The 20,616-nt window shown below is 36.9% G+C and overlaps 1 protein-coding gene across 1 annotated transcript; it reads left to right on the top strand.

The window, feature by feature from the left end:
* The first annotated feature begins 507 nt into the window (after positions 1 to 507).
* barx2 (BARX homeobox 2) lies at positions 508 to 19,747 on the top strand. Its single transcript, XM_077225031.1, has 4 exons — positions 508 to 960; positions 10,559 to 10,811; positions 17,037 to 17,121; positions 17,600 to 19,747. The coding sequence occupies exons 1-4, from the start codon at positions 774 to 776 to the stop codon at positions 17,867 to 17,869; spliced, it is 795 nt and encodes a 264-aa protein (XP_077081146.1). The 5' UTR covers positions 508 to 773; the 3' UTR covers positions 17,870 to 19,747.
* Positions 19,748 to 20,616: the final 869 nt, after the last annotated feature.

Raw genomic sequence — 20,616 nt, 5'->3', positions numbered from 1 at the left:
TTCCTCTGCAGATAAACGGCTATAGATAGATAGATAGATAGATAGATAGATAGATAGATAGATAGATAGATAGATAGATAGATAGATAGATAGATAGATAGATAGATAGATAGATAGATAGATAGATAGATAGATAGATGGATGGATGGATGGATGGATGGATGGATGGATGGATAGATAGATAGATAGATAGATAGATAGATAGATTTCATATTTAGTATTATTTCTACTTTCTTTTTTTACAAGAAGCAGAACAAAAATAATAATACTGATCTTAATAATACTTATTAGAAATACTGACTTTTAAACGTGCAGTAAATTAACTGTTATTCCTTCAAATCTAACTCAGAGTTGGGGGTGCAGAAAACCGGTTCATTGTTCTTATGTACAGAGAGAGAGAGAGAGAGAGAGAGAGAGAGAGAGAGAGAGAGAGAGAGAGAGAGAGAGAGAGAGAGAGAGAGAGAGAAGAGAGAGAGAGAGAGAGAGAGAGAGAGAGAGAGAGAGAGAGAGGGAGAGTGTGTGATTGACGTGAAGTGTGTCTGCTGTGTAGTGACAGGAGAGCTGGTTTATATAGCGGTGACTCAGAGCGCAGCGCGCACTCGCTTCATGAATGAGACACTGCAGACACTACCAGCGAGAGCACACAAGGGATGTTCAGATGAGATGTCGTTTTAGAGCAGTAGCATATGCTATACGTTTTACACAACTTTTAACGAGGCGAATTTTACAGCTTTTGTCTCGAGCGTCACGCTGAAGGCGCGTATCTGGACACTATGCATTGCCAAGCAGAGCTGAGACTCGCGAGCAGCGCGCCGCTGAAAGCAGCCAGAAGACGATACAAGACGTTCATGATCGACGAGATCCTCTCGAAGGAAACATGTGATTACTTCGAGAAACTTTCACTTTACTCTGTTTGCCCCTCTTTAATCGTCAGACCCAAACCTCTGCATTCATGCTCGGGTAAGTGACGCCAATTCACAGCTTTTCAAGAGATCTTTTTGTTTATTATTTGATATGCTGAGTAATTTTGAATGGGCATTGATATCTTTAACTTTTCTTGTCCTCTCACTTTCTCTTTGACTTTTATATTTGTAATAATTTCTTTGCCCTCACAACAACACTTGCACTGCAAATGCAATCCATTAAAACTAAAAACTGACGCGTTGAACTTTTTTGAATGTATATTGCAATTACTAGTAAATGAAATCGAGCGGAGAATATAGTCATAATATGAGAAGAAACTACACAAATTATTATGACAAGTTAAATGGAAGGTTTAATAATGAAAACATTTCTACAGTGTGCATGCAACATGCTATGAAAGAGCATATATATATATATATATATATATATATATATATATATATATATATATATATATATATATAATATTTGAACAATATTTTTTGAACAATACTAATTTGAAGGATACTTTTCCCGAGTTGAGTGTATCACGTAATTTGCTTTCTTATAATGTGTCATTTTAGCCAGCATGCACGCTTTTTTTCTCTTTACGATAGTAGGGGATAAAATATTGTTTTGCGAAGGAACGACAAGGAAACTGATGTTTATTGACATTTTTGCCCTTAATTAAACTGCGTCCACTAGAAAATAATAAACATTGCTTGCAAGCATGTACCCATAGACGTTAAAGCAGTCCATCTTCTTGCGCAACAGGTAAGCGCGCGTTAACATGCTCATATTCATATTTAAATTAGTCGATTGGACGCATTTAAGTTCTAAACATATTTGTAGTTTGTGAGTTAAACTGTAAACATTGTTTGTGCGATAAAGTTTAATTCGCACTGCATCCACTGACAAAAACACGAGATAATGAAACGTCTTACAACGAAATGACGATTAATCTTATAACATAAAACTGTATGTGATTGATTTAATTGCGTGAACGTATATGTAGCCTATTTTATTACCTTTGCATTAACTGTGTCTGATTGTTGACTGATACTGTCAACATCTAACATTCATCTCACATTGCACATTTTATTAGCACCAGTTAGAGCTCAAATTGGATTAAATTAAAATTTTAAATAATAAAACAATGGCCACAGAAATGTTTCGACAGTTGAATAGATTATTTAAAACCACACCTCACTTGATGATTTATCATTGCACAGCCAGACAACACTCTCATCATATTTCATCTTTAAACTTTTTTTTTTTGCTCACCTTGTTTTGAGCATTTTGCTTCATTGACCTCAGGGTTCAGGTGCGTTCACATTCTCCAAACTGCATTTGTTTTATTCATTTAAACGATCACATTTATAAACAGTTGGGTGGTAAAATAATGACATATTCTCCTCTTACTTGCCCCAAGGAACACAAACTCTTGGAAGCCACAGGACATTTATCTATTTAGAGAACTGTTGCCACACACTTGACTATGCAACATAGGAGGCAGTCAGGTATGACATCCTGAAGCAACAGGTGCAATGTCATTCCATCATAATGAGAAGCATTGTGCGAAGTTCACAAGACATTTTCAAATGTTCCTGGCATGTCATTAATCCGGGTTGTAATACATCAGCCAACATGGGACGTGAACAAAACCGCTTGACCCAGAAGATCATGACTGTGTCATGCAGTATTGGTAGCGGCCCCCGTGTAATTAGGTTTAAGGGATTGATTAAGTGTATTTGTGACCCATCCAAAGGTTTAGCAAGGACTTAACTCTGTGGTTTCCGATGCGATTTTCCAAAGAGTGCATCATCACAGATCAAAATTATTTGAAAACAAACTCACTGTTCCATATACTCAATGTATATAATCGCTCCTTATATTAACACCTGACATATGCAGAAAATGTACAATATGTTGACAGTCATCCATACCAGTGCCGGCCATTTAATTTTTTGTCTGTTTCCTGTACGACCAGATAAAATCTCATCGTCTCATAAAACTAAGTGTTACTTTTGACACTTGTAAGACAAGCAAGTTTTTCAGGTCAGAGTTTTATAGGTACATATTTATCTTGTTTCGCTAACCTTTAACACAAAACCATAAAGACATTTTCCTTTATTCATTTTGCTCATTTCACAACCAGGCGTCACCAGAGCATTTTAAAATGATGACGAAGCCAGTATTGGAGATGTGAAGTTTGATATCTTCTCATCTATTTGTGTATAAAACTGAGTAACAATTGCATGTAGTTATTCGTTACGCAGACAAATTGGATTCACTTTATTTTGATGGCCCCTTTAACACATTCTGCTGAATTTAAGTAACGTTGCACCTACATGTCTACTAACTCTATTAGTAACTCTCATAGTATTAGTAGACTGTTAGGTTAGGGTTCGGGTTAGAATAAGTTGACATGTACTTGCAACATGACGTATAGTAAGTAGAATGTCTATTGGAGGAGCATCACAATAAAGAGTTATCAGATATTAAGAAGACAGTCGATTAATAGGCCTACTCTAATGAGAGTTAGTTGACATGTAGTTGCAAAGTTACTTAGTACTTAATAGTACACTGTAACAAAAATAAAGGCTAACACTTTATTTTGATGGTTCCTTTTGAACATTCTGTTGACTCTAAGTTATATTGATTACATTTAGGGTTAGTTGCATGTAATTTTGCAATATTTATACTATACTAATAACGTGTAAAGTGATTTAGCAGCAAGTGTTGCTTTGCAAAATTCCAAACTGGGCCAGAAAAACCTCAAAGAAAAGCATTAGAACAGAAATCATCTTTGCTCCCTCATTCCTGCTGTGCAGTTTGTGAAATCGGAGACACTTCCTCTGAATGGATGGAAGCACGATAAAAATAGCTTTGGCAGTTTACTCGCTTTCTTCACACACAACCCATCAAACACACAGGTAGCCATTGTAAGCGCAACAAAACATGCACACAGACGTATACATACAGTACACATGTATGAAGTCATAATGCATGCTTGAATGCGCACATGCTTCCTTGTGTTTGTAAGTCCAGCTGTGAGGCAAAGGCAGTGCGAGAGTGTTGGCAGGCCGGGGGTGGAGGATAGAATATCCAGCCCGAATATCAGAACGCTGCGCACACTGTCTCTTTTCAATCTGAGGGGTGTGAGATATTCTATATGCCAGCACATCAATGGATGGTAATGCTTAATATAGAATGTAGCTGGCATTAAGACTGGCACTCACTGAAAGGCCACTGGCTCTGGACTCTCCCACATCATCATAACTCTGAACTCACACTGTAAACGCTGTCGCCACTAGGAGCCGCTGGAAGACACGTCAAAATACTACAGGAGAGTCTGCAGTCAATTAGCATGATATTTCATAAACAAAACAAGTAATTATACGTATTTAAATATAAAAGACGTTTAGGCGGAATAGAGTTCCAGTTTTTTTCCCTGTCAGTCTACTTCCAAACTCAAACATGATTGATTTCAGCCCTGACTTATCATTTGTGTGCAATACCCATACGATGAAACTTTATGTGTAGATATGAAGATACATACCTACCCCTAAACCTGACTGTATCCACACATTATCTCTAAAATCAGAGGGAAATTATGGGTGAATAACACTGATTTAGAAGCACCTAACCCTGGTTTTAAACCTAAACTAGACATAAACTGTAAACTTTTCCCTCAAATCTGGTTGGTTGTCTGGAATGTTGGTCCAGGAACATGTTGTACTTGGTGAAATTATGTATACCTCTCTGAAATGGTTCATAGGGTACCATTAACATTACCAGGGCAGTGGGATTAAATGGCCTACTCGAAAAAAGCTGGGTTGTTTTAACCCAATTTTGAGTCAGATATGGAAAAACGTTGGGTTAAAAATGTAATTTAAAAATGTAACCCAATGGCTGGGTTTGTCCATATTTGACCCAAAATTGGGTTAAAACAACCCAGCATTTTTTAGAGTACACTATAAAAACGCACTCATTAAGGGATGTGCACGGACAAAGAACATTTATTGCACGGACAAAGAACATAATGCGTTTAAAATGCATTTACACAGTTCAGTTGATTGATTTATCCACAACATTGAAATAGGAGTGCACAGTTTATCTGTCAATCAACTGTGTGTGGAAGTTTCATTCATTACTATAATTGTATATATTTCTATATACAGTATACACACATCCTATAAACACCAACCCCCACACACCCTGGCCCTAGCCACTTAAAAACTTGACGTGAGAGTGTAATAATAGGTTTTAATATTTCGTTTGGAGACATGTCTTTAACTATAACGCGGGAAAGGCTTTTAGAAGCACTTCTGAAAGGTGGAGATACAGATAAAGATGTTCGATAATGTAATCTTCTATGACAGCATGCTGAAAAACAGCTTAATGAAGGATGAGTCTCCCCTAGAGGAGGAAACGATCACAACCGTCCACAACCGTCTCTCTTCACATTTATTGACTGCAGACAATAAAAGCAGATGTCATTCAGATGAGAACCAGTTATGTTCACACACACATAAACAAAACACACAATTACGGACACATTTTGTCACCCATGATGCAACCCGGAGGGTGTGGCTTTACACATTTATGGAAATGCATTATCACGGTGAATATCTAATTCGTGAGATCTTAGCTGTATACACCCTTCGGGCAAACATGCATGCCAAATAATTCACAGGGTTTTGTTTCATGTCTAAACATTATATAAGTGTGATAGACAGAAGTATACACTGCTTCATTTTTAGTTTAGAAGGGATGTTGTTAGATTCCTGGAAGAGTCAAACAGAAAGCCATCAGCTGCATTAACACACATTAAATTCGTCTTGCTGAAAGGGAAATGTGGCAAAAATACACTCTATCCATTCGCTCGCAGAGCTTTTTTCTGTTCTTCCGACTCGCTGGATAATAGATATTGAGGTATAAAAACTCAAATGAGTGATGAAACATTAAATCTGTCATCACATAGCCCAACCAAAAGAAACAAACTGTACCGTGTTATTAAGAGTTCAAATGTTCATCAAGTGCCAAATGAAATCATCTCGCTGGAATCCTATCAATCAGGAGGAAAATAAGACAGGACTGAAAGAGCGCAATCAAGAGCTTAACGTTCGCTACTGTTTTTTGGCCATCAGTTGTTCACAGCTTGATTGCGAGTCATGAAAACTTGTCACTTCGTTCACAACACATGAATGACAGGTCAAGTTGTTGAACTCAAAGGAAAAAAGATTTCCTGAACCCGGCATGTCATAACAAGGAAACGCAACACCAAAAACTGCCTTGGATATTTTTAGGTCAAATGAAATGTTACTGCTTTTTTTAGAACACATGCTACTTTTTTCCATACTACTTTTCTCAAAACATGAGCATGACTTAATCCAGAAGTGTGGCATCATAATAATAAGGCCTCGGGAAAATGATCTCATTAACTGGTTTAAGTAAGCGAGCTAATTAACTTAGATCTAGGATACAGTTAAGCCGCATATTGGTTGTCTAATAAAAGTAAACTAGTGTAAGTGTGAAGGTGTAACAGGTTGATGATTAATTTGCTACAAATGAGAGAAATAGTACATCTATGCGTCTGCTGTTATGATAATTATGCAGAACAAATATTTACAGGCTTTTCGACTGCACATAGATAGACGGGGGATAGATAGATTAGAACTGAGTGATGGACGTTATAGATTTTGAAGAAAGAACAGGGAGGGAAAGAAGGAAAGACAGAGTTAAACAGATGAGCCAGAAGGGATGTCATGCCTAGACGTGTTGCATTGACAACAATGAGATCATCCTGATTTGAATGTGTGTGTGAGTACATGCATGTTTGTGTGTGTGTGTGTGTTGAAAAATGTCCTGTCCTTCCACTATGTTGCTCATAAAAATGTACATGTTTTGCACAGACTGTATGCGGGGTCTGTCTCATGGCATTACGAGCCCAGTTAAACTTGCATATCTAGACTGGTTTTATCTGCATGTAAGCTCTGCAGGAACAGACTTTGTAAATGGCACACTGAAGCAGTCTTATACATTTTTGTCATAGTCAGATTATATTTAGTGATTCATTCTCCAGAACCATCGAGTGCTGCAGGGATGGCATATTTGTGTAGGCCGAAACCCAGAAACGAATTAGCATTTTAGCACTTCCGCTTCCATCGTCTCTTAGTCACTGTAATTTTTGAATGGGTTTGTGGTTAAAAGCCTGAAATAAGGTCTGTGGTGAACACAAGCTCAAGACACTTTCACGCTTTATTCTTATCACATATTTTAGGAATCGCCACAAATTAGGTAAAACTCGTATAATCCTTTTTGTTTTTGTGATACCAACTTTAAATTTGGAAGACAACTTGGTTAGACATACGGATATTTTTTTTCTCTCGCAATTATAGAGTCCAAATTATTTTGTAAAATATATATTTTGTATAACAGAAAATGTCACGGCAATTCATATGTATTTTACGAGGTGGCTAATTCGTACGAATGACCTAACCCTGACCCCGCCCCTAAACCTACACATCACTGGGGTTTAGACAAATCGTACGAGTTAGCCATCTCGCAAAATTAATACGAATTGGTCGTGAGATAGCATTGAATATGTTTAGTTCATTACATTTCCTTTGCAGTAAAATTAAACTTATATAACTTTTTGGAAACGCTTCATTTTACAGTACAGTACTTACAGTGTACTTACCTAGAAAGTACTGGGTAATATAAGGTAAGTACATGGGTTAAGGTTAGGTTTAGGGGTAGCTTCAGGGTTATTACCCAGTTATTGCCCAGTTATTACCTAGTTATTGTAATTACTATAATAAGTACATTGTATGTACATGGGAAACAGGACTGTAAAATGAAGCGTTACCAACTTTTTATAATTTTAATTTTTTCACTTATAGCTACTGTAACGCTCTAGCCCACAGCCCGCAAAGTACTGCGTAAGTAAAAACGATTTTACATCGTAACTTTCAGTAGTTATAGTGTACCTATAAAGTATTTATGTGTCGGTATAAGGGAAAAATATGTAAAGTGCGGGGAATAAAGTGGTAACAACCAGGAAAATTGTAAATTAAAGTAAATAAAGTATTTTAGAAGTAAGGGGTACTTATTCTACTATTATGATAGGCAACAATCTTATGTTTGGAGAAATTTGTCTAGAACATACACTGTGGGCCTTATTGTAATTATAGTGTACTAATACATATAGCCTAGGCTTTTTTAAATGATGGGGTACATATCACTGCATTTATACACTCTTTAAAAATAAATAAAAAATTATATATATATATATATATATATATATATATATATATATATATATATATATAGCAAAAGAGCAGCTGTTTTAGTTTGGGCTTCCGTGTTTCAAAGCACTGAATAATCTGTAATAATGCTTATATAATATAATTATACTAATAATATCTTTGAAAAGAGACCAGCCTAAGGTCTGTATTCCAGATAATTCATGAATTACAACCATTTATGTTCATATCTATGCTCAAAAAAGGAGGGTGACATTATTTAAGAGAGGAAATGCCCCTCCAATATTTTCAGTAAACAACTACAAATACAAAACCGTAATGCCTTTAAATATTTCCTTCAGGTTATATATAATACGGAAATTATATTTTATCAAATATTTGGCTTTACCACAGTCATTTATTTATCTAAGCAATCAAACATTCAGATAAGACTGTAGAGACATAAATGTGAATTAATATTGGGACCAATTTGCCTGTGAAAGGGACATGACGTGATATATTAATTTCATAAAACGCTCTTCCATTCTCACTTTACTTTAATAAATCACAGGATCAGTTTTTTTAGCTTGATGACACAAGCTTTATTTCTCTTGGAGGTATTACACTCTCTCTCATCTCAGACGCGTCCCATGTTGCATTTTATGGACTCTGGCGTCACGCTGATGTCTGACTAAAAAAAGAGCAGGAGACAAAGAGAGAGTTGGAAGTATTAAAACTGTGAGGGAGGGCATACAGATGCCTCGGTTAAAAATTATTACCCAGAGTGCATTGTGTCGGTGACAGCGTGTATCATTATCCTCCCAGAGTTCAGTGTAAAACAGCAGTTACATCACCACAGACCTCCAGTTCAGGCACCTTACATCTCACAGGGCAAAACTCTTAACACTTACCTACGCCATTAGTGACGGCGGGTCGAGGCCATTACAAGCTCTGAGTTCACTCGGACATGATGGCTGGTTTAAAAAAAGGGTTTCAGCTGGCTCACTTTAGCAGCTTATAAAATAGATTTTATATTCATGTTTACGATCTGATCAGAAAAGAACTGGTTCCCACAATGAACAACGTTAAATTCATTAGTAACACTTTACAATAAGGTTTCCTATGTTAACATTAGTGAACCGCATTCATTTACGTGAATTTAAAATTTCAATCAATAATTGTATCTGTTAATATTAATTAATGGACCACCTGAGCTAGCATGAACTAAACCATGAACGGTTGTATTACTCATTTTTGTCGTTGCATTGTGCATTTTTTTAATGGTATTTGTATGGCCTCTGAATAAAGATTGTTGTAGATTTGATGATTGTGTGAAGATCTACAATGTTTCTGCCGTGGAATAAAAAATGAAAAAAGGTAATTGTGACTTTATATTTCACGATTCTTCAAGCCTTTTTTTTCTTGCAATTGTGACTTTATATTTTCCCTCGAAAAATGTCAAAATTGCGAGTTTGTATGAATATTGTGAGATAAAGAGTTGCAATTACCTTTATAAATTGATAAAGTTTATATCTCACAGTTATTACTTTTTTTCTCGCAGTTCTGAGAAAAAAAATCTGAATTGTGAGTTATAAATTCAGAAGTCTGAACTGCAAGATATAAACTCGCAATTCTGAGAAAAATTGTGTTCACAATTCACAATTGTGAGCTATAAACTCGGAATTTTGAGGTAATAAATTACAAATTTATTGTGTGTTAAAAAAGTCACTATTATATTTTTTAATTGCAAGTATATACCTCATAATCCTTAAAATGTTTTTATAAGTTGTGAGAACATTTTTTTTAAATTCTGAGTTATAAAACTCGCAATTGTGAGAAAAAAGTCAAAATTCTGAGTTATAAACTCGCAATTGTGAGGAAAAAAGTCAGAATTCTAAGATATACACTGAATTGTGAGAAATAAAGACAGAATTCCTAGTTATGAACTCATTATTGTAAGAAATTAAGTCAGAATTGAGAGATATAAACTCAGAATTGTGAGTTATTAACTCAGAATTGAGAGGTTTTTTTTTAGTTTTTTTTAGATATAAACTCAGAATTGTGAGAAATAAAGTCCAAACTGCAAGATATAAAGAATTGCGAGTTATTGCGAGTGAAAAAAGTCACAACCAGCTTTTTTATTCTGTGGCGGAAACAAGTTTCCAAAGTTTCGAGCGATTTTTATAATGATTTGATTTGGAGGCCTGCGCACCAGAGGAATGTGAAACCGGCCTACAGTGTTTTGCGCGGTCATTGACGTTGCTTTTGACTCACACATTTGAATCAATGTGACCTTATTATAAAGAGTTTCCTCTTCATTAATGTTTTCCGCCAACAACGTCTGTCAATATGAGTGTGCTATAATCAGTGCTAACAAGAGCGTTTTGTTGACTGTGTTCTCCCAGGCTCTACCCCTCTGAGATCGTACCCTCTCCTCTCGGTGATCACACACCAGCCTCAGTCTCCACACCTGCCCCTTCTCAGCTCAGAGCCCACGCACAGCGAGACCCCCGTCAGCATCAGCAGCGAGTCGGAGACGGAGCACTCCCCCCCGCGGCTGAAGAAACCCCGCCGCAGCAGGACCATCTTCACTGAGCTGCAGCTCCTGGGCCTGGAGAAGAAGTTCCAGAAGCAGAAGTACCTCTCCACTCCGGACAGGTCAGGACAGAGGGCTTTTACATCTGTGCCTCGTACATGGTCTGTCAAAGTTATACTGAAATTCACTTTTTCAAAAGTGAAAATGTTATTCACAGATTCAATTCATTGGGTGGAAAACATTATGAAAAAATGTGAAATTAAAAAAAAAAAAATGTTAAAATGAATCAGATTTGTTTTACATGTTTATTTCTGGGAATTGATTTGAACATACCAAATTGGCATTATATAATGAAAAATACATTTAATTTGGCAATGTGCAATGATGAATCTTGCACAATGAAACATAGGGATTTGATTTCATGTTGACTTTAAGAAAGCAGAGTAAATGCGATATGCTATAAATGAAAATAATTCATAGTGCATATATAAAGCCTGAAATAAACACTTTAACCTGAAGCAAATCACTGTTAGCCAAACTATTACATTGCTCAGTGTAGTAGTTACGACGACAGTAACATTTCAACCATACTTCGAATAGCAAAAGAAGCCTTTAAAAGAAACACTACCCCATTCAAGACAACAGGGACACATGCCAAGAAAAGCAAACAAAAATGAATTACATTGATTTCATGCCAATCATTTAAAGCACACACAGGTGTATTTAAAAAACTTTGGGGCTTTGTACAATGAGATGAGGTCATTTACGTGTCGTGGGTCTTCTCGCATGGGACAGTTTTTTCCCCGGCAATAACACATTTTCCATTGCAGTTTGGCTCTGCGTTTCGATTTGGCCGGAGTGGATGTGTTTCCATTAGAGCCCAAAGGGTGTATTTGGGTAAAAATCCCACAAAATCAGTTCTGTCCCCACCTACACGGATTCTGAGCATGTCTGCCACACACACACACACACACACACACACACACACACACACACACACACACACACACACACACACACACACACACACACACACACACACACACACACACACACACACACACACACACACACACACACACACACACACACACAATTCTCTGAATTTTTGGTAAGACACAGCCTAAGGATGGATTCTGTCCTTCAGCGACATATGAGCTGTCAGACATAATTGTCTGAAAACTGTCAGCACCACCAGACGTGCAAAGTTAAGACTATCTCTTACTCACTCCACTTATTCACGTTTGTTTTACAGATAGCTCTCTTTTCTTTCATATAACAAGAACAAAAATATTACCATGCATCAAGCAGTAGTGGTCTCATATCGACTCAAATATGAAGTATTGTTGATTGAGCATCCATGTAAAAAATGTGTTAAAATGAGTCATGAAACTACACACACACACACACACACACACACACACACACACACACACACACACACACACACACACACACACACACACACACACACACACACACACACACACACACACACACACACACCCACACACATATATAATAGTGAACAAAAGTGTTGTCCGATGGGGATTTTTTTTTTTAAATGACCATACAACTTCGATTAAACCATAGAAATTTTAAGACAATATTTTACTGTATGTGTTACATGTTTAAGAACAAAACATTCAACTTTATTAAGGTATTTATCTTTGGCAAAAAAAAAAAAAAAAAGATCAGGGAAAACGATATTGAAAATTCTAGGTTGGTAATTTTATTGTGAGGACAAAAGCATATGAATAAATAATATATTGGCAACTATATCAGGATCAATCATGCATGGTTTAATTTTATCATATACTATTATTATTATTATCATATATCAGTCTGATTTGTCTGATATTGGAATAAAACAATATTAGGGCTTGTTTTTAAATATTATGTTTAATAAATTATATATATATATATATATATATATATATATATATATATATATATATATAATTATAGTGTGTAATAAAATTTTAAATATGCATGATTGATCCTGATATAGTTACCAATTTATTATTCATTCTTAATTTAGAATAATAAGTAAAGTCATTTTCTCAGAAATCACTGACCCAAGTATGCAAAGTTGTACAAGAAAAGCTGGCATGAGGATTCTGTGTTGTCGGGTACTGTCGGGTCAGTTGGGAAACTGTTTCTGAGGAGGTTTTGGCTCAAGGCCGCTTAGTTCACCGCTAGGTCATGGTTAGCCTCTGCTCTATCACTCTGTCACACACTTTGCCTCAGGAACGAACAAATTCATTCATGGCTGAATGAAAAACAAGTAAGGGGAATTCCTCATCTTCTGGCAAGTTTGAGGAATGGGCCTCGAAACGCCTCAGGTTTGTGTTTATCAATCTCAAAGACGACCTGAAGATGTTGTGCTGTTTTTGGCTTGTCCGCCCAGGCCACACAATCAGAACATGAAAGCAATGCAATACATGTCGCAATATTGAACATAATGATTTATATCATGAAGTTTTAATGTTTTTTTTTATGAGGCAGAGATGATTATAATCATCTTCATCATTATTATGAATAAATGTCAGAACCCAAACTGAGCTTAAATTAGGCTCATAGTTGCAAGGAGTGCGCCGGCATTGGAATGCAGCTTGTGTGTGTGTGTGTGTGTGTGTGTGTGTGTGTGTGTGTGTGTGTGTGTGTGTGTGTGTGTGTGTGTGTGTGTGTGTGTGTGTGTGTGTGTGTGTGTGTGTGGTTTCTCTCTGAAGAATAATAATCACAAACACAGAGGTGCTTTCTTACCACCAATTACAGCATAGAAAGCAGCCACAAATGACAGACAGCTAGACTGCTGCTTAAAAAAACAAAAAAAACAACAACAACCCATCACTTGTAGTCATTTTTGCTTAAACATACCCCAGTGTGATATGACATATGTGACACTTAGCAAATAAATACATTTTTCATGTTTTACTCTGTCCGTTTGCAAGACAATTAAGGTTTGTTGTCTTTTAGCGTCAATAAAACCACTACAAATACAGTGGTATTACTTTATGAATATTACATGAAAATACCTGGTGCAAAATGTAATTGGTGGTGTAGTTTAAATTTTATATTTTATGAAATTATTTTTACAGAATTATTATTGTTGAAATATATAAATATTTGGTAATTATGTGAGACTGGGATGAGAGAGTCTCACTATAAATACAAAACAAACAAAAAAAAAGAAAATTGGCAAAAATACAAATTAATACTAAATATTGTATTATATTAAAGAGACCACCAAATTAGAGACATAAAGCTGCATTGGAAATTGATGCACAGATTCAAAATACATAAAAAATATATTTGCTGCAATTGACCAATCAAAATCGAGTATTCTGCAGCAACGTAATAAATTAGATGTAATAAAATACCATAGTTTTAGCATCTTTACCATAGTACTGCCATTTAAGGACATTTAACATTTAGTTTTTCATACGATGAAAAAACTTGTCTCATGCACAACTTAGAAGAAACAGGAGGAAAACGAGATAATAAACAGATAACGAGGAAGAGATGAGGAAAGAGCGAAGTCAAGGGCTTTTGAGAGCCAGTGTTAATCTGCTCATTTCCAGAAGATCACTGCACCTCATGTGACTCTCTCAACAGAGGAGCTGTGTAATCCTGCGGGACTTTAAATGTAGATCTATCAGAAATCTGTGCACTTGTTTGATATGTGGCTCTCTCGTTCCCTCAAATCCCATCTCACATGTCCCCTCCTTGCCTATCAAGTTCCAGCAGACCAATCGCTGCATTAGTCATGCGCCGCCTGCCCAACTGCCCCGAACAGATCTTCTATTGCCTTCGGGCAAGTCAGGAGCTCCATGACTGGATTACCTTGTCCTTGTCCCGTACAGATAAAGCGTGATGGCATTCCACGGGAGGTCTGCGATTACATTCGGCCTGGGAAGACTCTTCAGTTCAGAGCTTGGCAGAACTTTCTGATATGTCATGCCAGCTTTGGGAATTTTGCAGTGATTCGATATACATCTGCAGTCTAGATGGCCACCCACTGGCTTTTATGTGTAGGACAACAGGTGACTTTGGGATTTCGGTCAATTACTTCCAGTTCTGAAGTTTCCCGCCTTCTTTGCAGTCAGTCTTGTTACTTGCTTGAGGGTTTCACATGTCAGAACGCCCTGCTCCTAAACTTACCTACTACCAGTGTTGGGCAAGCTACTTAGAAAATGTAGTGAGCTAAGCTAGCAGTTACTCTACATTAAATGTAGCTTCACTACACTGAAGCTACCACCCTGGGAAATGTAGCAAGCTAAGCTACAGCAATATGGCAAAAGTAGTTTACTACATCTAAAGCTACTTTTTCAAATTAAATTTTTATTTTGAACCAACTTAATTCCAAGTCAGTGCTATCTCAGTGATCAATAAAATTGTCAATCAAACATATAGGCAGGCATAATTTGTCAGTTCAATTGTTTATTCAACAACTGTTCCAAACCAATTTGGCCAAAAAAACAAACATAACTATATAAAACCATATAACTATATAAAACTATAACAAAACCAGGTGTCAAGAGTGTGGGCATCTTTTTCCATTTCTCACGTGTCAGCCCAAGGATTGATACTGGTACGTGATGTCACACCATACGGAGCAGAAGGTGGTGGTAACGCACCAGAAAGCTGGTTTGTAGGGCCTTATGAAATCCGTTTTATTTTTTCCCACATTCCAAATTCAGTTTTATTTTGTTTTCATTTTTCTGGACTCCCATTTTAATGGTTAAATAACATTTTAGTAATCAAAAACGTGTAATTAATTGAAATCATGAAACGTATATAATTTAACAATAATTTATTAACATTTTTTAATAAATTACATTTTAAGGGCTCTATAAAATAGTTTTTTTTAATGGTTTAAATTGTAATGACCAATTATTTAAAATGTAGGCCTAATGATTTAAGCAAAACTTTCTTCAAAGGTTAAAACCAACCTTTTATTTTGACAGGTTGCCATGTAGCTAGACCTTTGAGTCTCTGTTTTGTTTTTTTTTTTTGATATGACGATAGTTTTTCTCAAATCGAGCTAAAATGCTGCTAAAGTGACTCTCAGAGCGGCTGTGTAGATGAAGTTCATCGATCCATTACCGAAAACATCGCAAGCGTCATGGGTGCTTAGTGTGTGGTAAATGAATCCGCGCGTCTGAGCCATTCATTCACAGAGACACGCAGAACATGCATGATTCCTTTTAAATAGTCTTTAAGCGGGTTAATATTCACAGACACTAGTCTATATCGCGATTTTATTTAAGTTTAGGCTACTTACCTTCTTTTCATCCAAGATCTGACAAATTCCGTGAAATTCCGCGTTATACAGTAAATTTTGTTTTTATGCATGGATATCGCAATTCAGTCCATGTTTTCCGTATTGCGGTAACTTAAAGAAATAATATGGCCCTATGGTTGCCAACCACCGTAAAACAAGAAGAAGAAGTCACCGTCACTAACTGATCCAGCATCAGTGATACTTAGCAGTTGTATTTACGATTTGAGCTTGAGAAATGCTTGGGAAAATGTAACGTTAGCTTGTGTGGACGCTATGGCACTATTTGATCAAAAAAAGAGCTTCGCTACTGAAAAGCTATTTGATTCAGAAAATGCTACTGAGAAATGTAGTTAAACTAGTAGCGTCACTACTTGTAGCGACGCTACTGCCCAACACTGCCTACTACTGCCTATAGGTTCACAATACTCAGAAGTGTCTGATTTGGAATCACACACACACGTATAAGCTGTAGGTTTAATACATTTTCATTTATTAAGATTAATTGATTTATTAACAATATGCAAAAACAGGATGTCACTCATAATATATTTTCTAAAATACTTCAATGGAATAAATTAATTCTCAGTCTGAACAATTATGGCTGTTCCCTAGAAACACATTTCCTTTATATTCAACATTTTCAGAGTTTTTTTTATTTTATTTTTTTTAATCAAATTGCTTCTTATTACACATTCAGTTTTATTAAAAGACATAAACCAAGCAATTAAATTTTTTTGCACCCATATTTTAAATATTTGATTCATTTATGACTTGTTGCACTAGATATACTGCACTCCGCATGTCATACAAATAGGGCATGGTTAACTTTAACTCATAATTAAATTATTTTGGGTAAAGTAGTCTGCTTTTTAAAATTATTTTCTTTATTATTATTATTATTATTATTATTATTATTATACTGCCTTATAATTTGGCATAGGTTGTAGCATAATTTAGTTTCTTACTTTTGGTTTCTTTGACTTTTGGAACAGAATAATAACCTATTTGTGTTTCATTTATGCACTTTCTTTTAACCTGCACTTTGCATGTGTGTGTGCAGATTGGACCTGGCTCAGTCTCTGGGACTCACTCAGCTCCAGGTGAAGACATGGTACCAGAACAGACGCATGAAATGGAAGAAAATGGTGAGTTGAATGAGCTTGCACAAGGCTAACATCACAAGTTCATAGGATTGTCTACTTAGATAACTTAGATTGTTAAGATACTGTCATCTTGTATCAGTAAAAACATCTGTGTTGAAAATCCACCAAAGCTTTCTGTGTGGAAATGGAAACTCTGAGACATATCATTAAAAATCCATTAGACAGTGTTGATCTGCCCTTCTCAGCACTCAATACGATCAGTGTGTGTAACGGCTATGGCCCCGGGCTGCTCGGTGAGTGTGTGTGGGACAAATGAGCGATGATTTAAAGGATAGTACAGGTCTACGTCAGCGCGATCAACCTCTCAAAGCGAGAACAAAAGATCCACAGCGCGTTCACCTCTGAGAAAAACAAGCGTTGAGGGCCAGCCCAAATGGCTATATATCTTCCCTTAATCACTGTAATAACCATCCTCACCTTTGACTAGGCCCACATTTCTCACGTGTCCCTGTTTCTCTAGGTGCTAAAAGGAGGACACGAGGCTCCTACCAAGCCTAAAGGCCGACCTAAGAAGAACTCCATCCCGACCACAGAGGAGATCGAGGCCGAGGAACGGCTGGCGGCCAAACTGGTGGATGAGGAGAAGATACATGTGGAAAAGGAGGTCTTCCAATCTCAACCTCAAGATCTCAGTACATCCGCTACATCTACCGAGTCAGTCTGTCCAGAAACCCCGGCGCTAGAACAGGCTGCTCCTGCATCTCCGTCAGAAGAAATGACCACCAGCTAAACACAGCCAAGCTGATGCACAACCAAAGACAGCTACTGAAAGACTTTTCAAAGACAGTTAAACGGCTTCCCGAGCCTGCTTTTAAGAGGCACCAAACAGTATAGGGGTGCTTTAGACACAAACATGTGTGAGTGTCATTGCAAAACAACAAAACATCAAACCAAGTGGCTTGTATTACCAAAAAAAGTTTCATTTCACACAAAAAAATATGCTTTTGCTGGTGTTAAATGATGAAACAATTGGACGAAATGTTCAAAGTTCACCAGCGGTTACATACATCCACCAAAAATCACACTGAGCCCATTTGTTTGCTGATTTTGTTGTCTAATGCAATGACATGCAGGCATTTTACAGTACGTGTCCAAATACTTTCCACTACATATGGCGACGCAGTGATCAAGATTGTAACATTGCTTTAAATGTTTTTGTCATACAGCTGCCTTTCTGAAATGTATTTTATAAAACATTTTATAATATTCTGCCAGATACGGCAACACCGCACAGACTCACCGGTACAGCGCCTTCTATATGAACAAACATTAAGTGTTTTCTCTCTCTCTCTCTCTCTCTCTCTCTCTCTCTCTCTCTCTCTCTCTCTCTCTCTCTCTCTCTCTCTTACTCTCTCTCTCTCTCTCTCTCTCTCTCTCTCTGTCTCTCTCTCTCCCCCTGTAAATAGTACCTGTTTAATTGTCCCTGTAGTTTACAGTGCACCTGTGTACTGTAGCTTGGGATTCTGTGCCAAAACACATATATTTGAATAGCTAAAGTGCCCTTTGAGGTATTTTTTCCTTTTTTTACACATCCATGAAGCTGCTGCCTTTAAAAGTTAATAGGACGTGTTAGTATGAATACCAGTGTAAACATGTACAGAGTTCTGGATTTCACGTGAGAAAATGTGGTTCTTTTTAAAGCAGGATTGTCCAGTTTGGGTAAAGATTAGCTTTATCCATTCAACATCTCAATGGATAAAGAATCTGTCAGCTTATACAGAAAAAGAACATAAATTTTGAGAAAACATTAAAGGGAATATTGATTTAAGTAAAGCTTCCAAAGTGCCCACTCTCTGCCAAACGACAATGTGTTTTTCTTTTTCTATTTGCAGAGAAAAGGAGTTTCTTTTGTTCGTTTTATGCGTGACATGCTTCGACTTCATTGTATTTCAACCGAATCCTTTCTTCAAATCACTTTTGTGTGTGTGTGTGTATGTAACCTTTGCACGGCCATTTAGTACTATTCTTTGAGGCTGAAACACATGATATATGAACTCCCAGATGGAGCATGCTAGCTATTGTATGTTTCTTCCCATTTCATTCCCTTTGAATGAAAAAAGCAACAAAAAATGTTGAACCCTTTTCCCCCTCTGTGGTGTGGCGCAGTATGACAACACTAAGTGCAGGCTGGTTTTATTACTGTAAGAAAAAACACTTAATCTGTCAGGGACGCAAAGCAATTAATAAATCAAACTCGAACTAGTAAAAAAAAAAAAACAGCCAAGAAAAGCGAAAATCTGCGGGACATGTCGAAGCCCGCGGGAGCTCGGCACATGCCTACATCTGACTGGCGGCCCACAGCCTCTTCTGTCCTGCATGTCATAAGCTCTTTCAAACCAATGTTGCCTTTTGCAAAGATTTTATTTGTATAGTTTTTTTCTGTGTTTGGCTAACAACAAATATTGAAAATATATTCCTTCTTTGATATAAAAACACTATTTTTCTGGTGTACATACTGAATTTTATTGGGTGACTATACCTTTGTTTTTGGAGGAGAAGACTATATAGTTGAGGAGAATCCTTTTTCACCCAAACGTTATGTCATTTTTATTGTATGTGTGTGTGTTTGCATATTTAATAACATTTAATAAAGATGCCATTAATTTTAGAGGTCTGATATGATGATTTCATGTTTGTTGATTTGCTAGATAGACATACTGTAAAACACTGTGAAGAAAATAAATGCTACTTTGAAGCTGTTTTCACTGAGAAATTGCTAGTAAATTTCACAAATAATAAAGAAATGGCAAGTATCAGTAAATTAAACAAGCAATTTTGAAGTAGAAACACTGAAAGATCCTGTCCTAAATAGTACACTTCTTGTGCACTTGCGATCTTGTGGAATGGCCGTCGTGTGCACATGTCTGTTAAGTCCACAAGATTTTAGGTTTAGGTTAAGTCCTAATTTTAGGGTTCAGAAAACGAGCTATCCCCGTTGTAGACGATATGCGCCCTCAATGCACACTATCGATGCACACTATTGCCGAGGCCTCCAACTCAGCAGCAGACTTCTACCTGACAGTCTATGGCCCTGTCCCAAATGGCACCCTAAACACTCACGGTCTTCCTACGAGTCCGCACTTTTGTGACGTAATGCTACTTTGACTGTTGGGAAGAAGTCTGGTGAGGAGCTCGCATCATTGTGGTCTCGGCAATAGTGTGCATCGGCGGTGCATGCCGACTCAACCTTCTGAAACCAAAAATGACAAATGGGACATCCTATGGTTTCATGTACTTAACGCACACGCGGTAGCCAGTGTAAGTCCAAAAGATCGCAAGTGCACATGAAGTGTGCCATTTGGGACAGGGCCGAAGAGGCATCACGTCATGAAAATGTGGACGGAGGAAGATCGCTAGGGTTCCATTTGGGACAGGGCCAAAGTATTTACTTGTAAAATGTACTCCAATAATCCTTGTTTTATTTACGACTTTGAAAAATCGTTTTAAACAGCGAAGCTGAGTCTCAATCAGCTCTCT

This window comes from Siphateles boraxobius, unplaced genomic scaffold (assembly GCF_051911475.1).
Source record: "Siphateles boraxobius isolate OS27281-9 unplaced genomic scaffold, OSU_SipBor_1 98, whole genome shotgun sequence".
Classification (NCBI taxonomy): Eukaryota; Metazoa; Chordata; class Actinopteri; order Cypriniformes; family Leuciscidae; genus Siphateles; species Siphateles boraxobius.
Note: the sequence above shows the minus strand (reverse complement) of the source record. Positions and strands in the feature narration are given on the sequence as shown.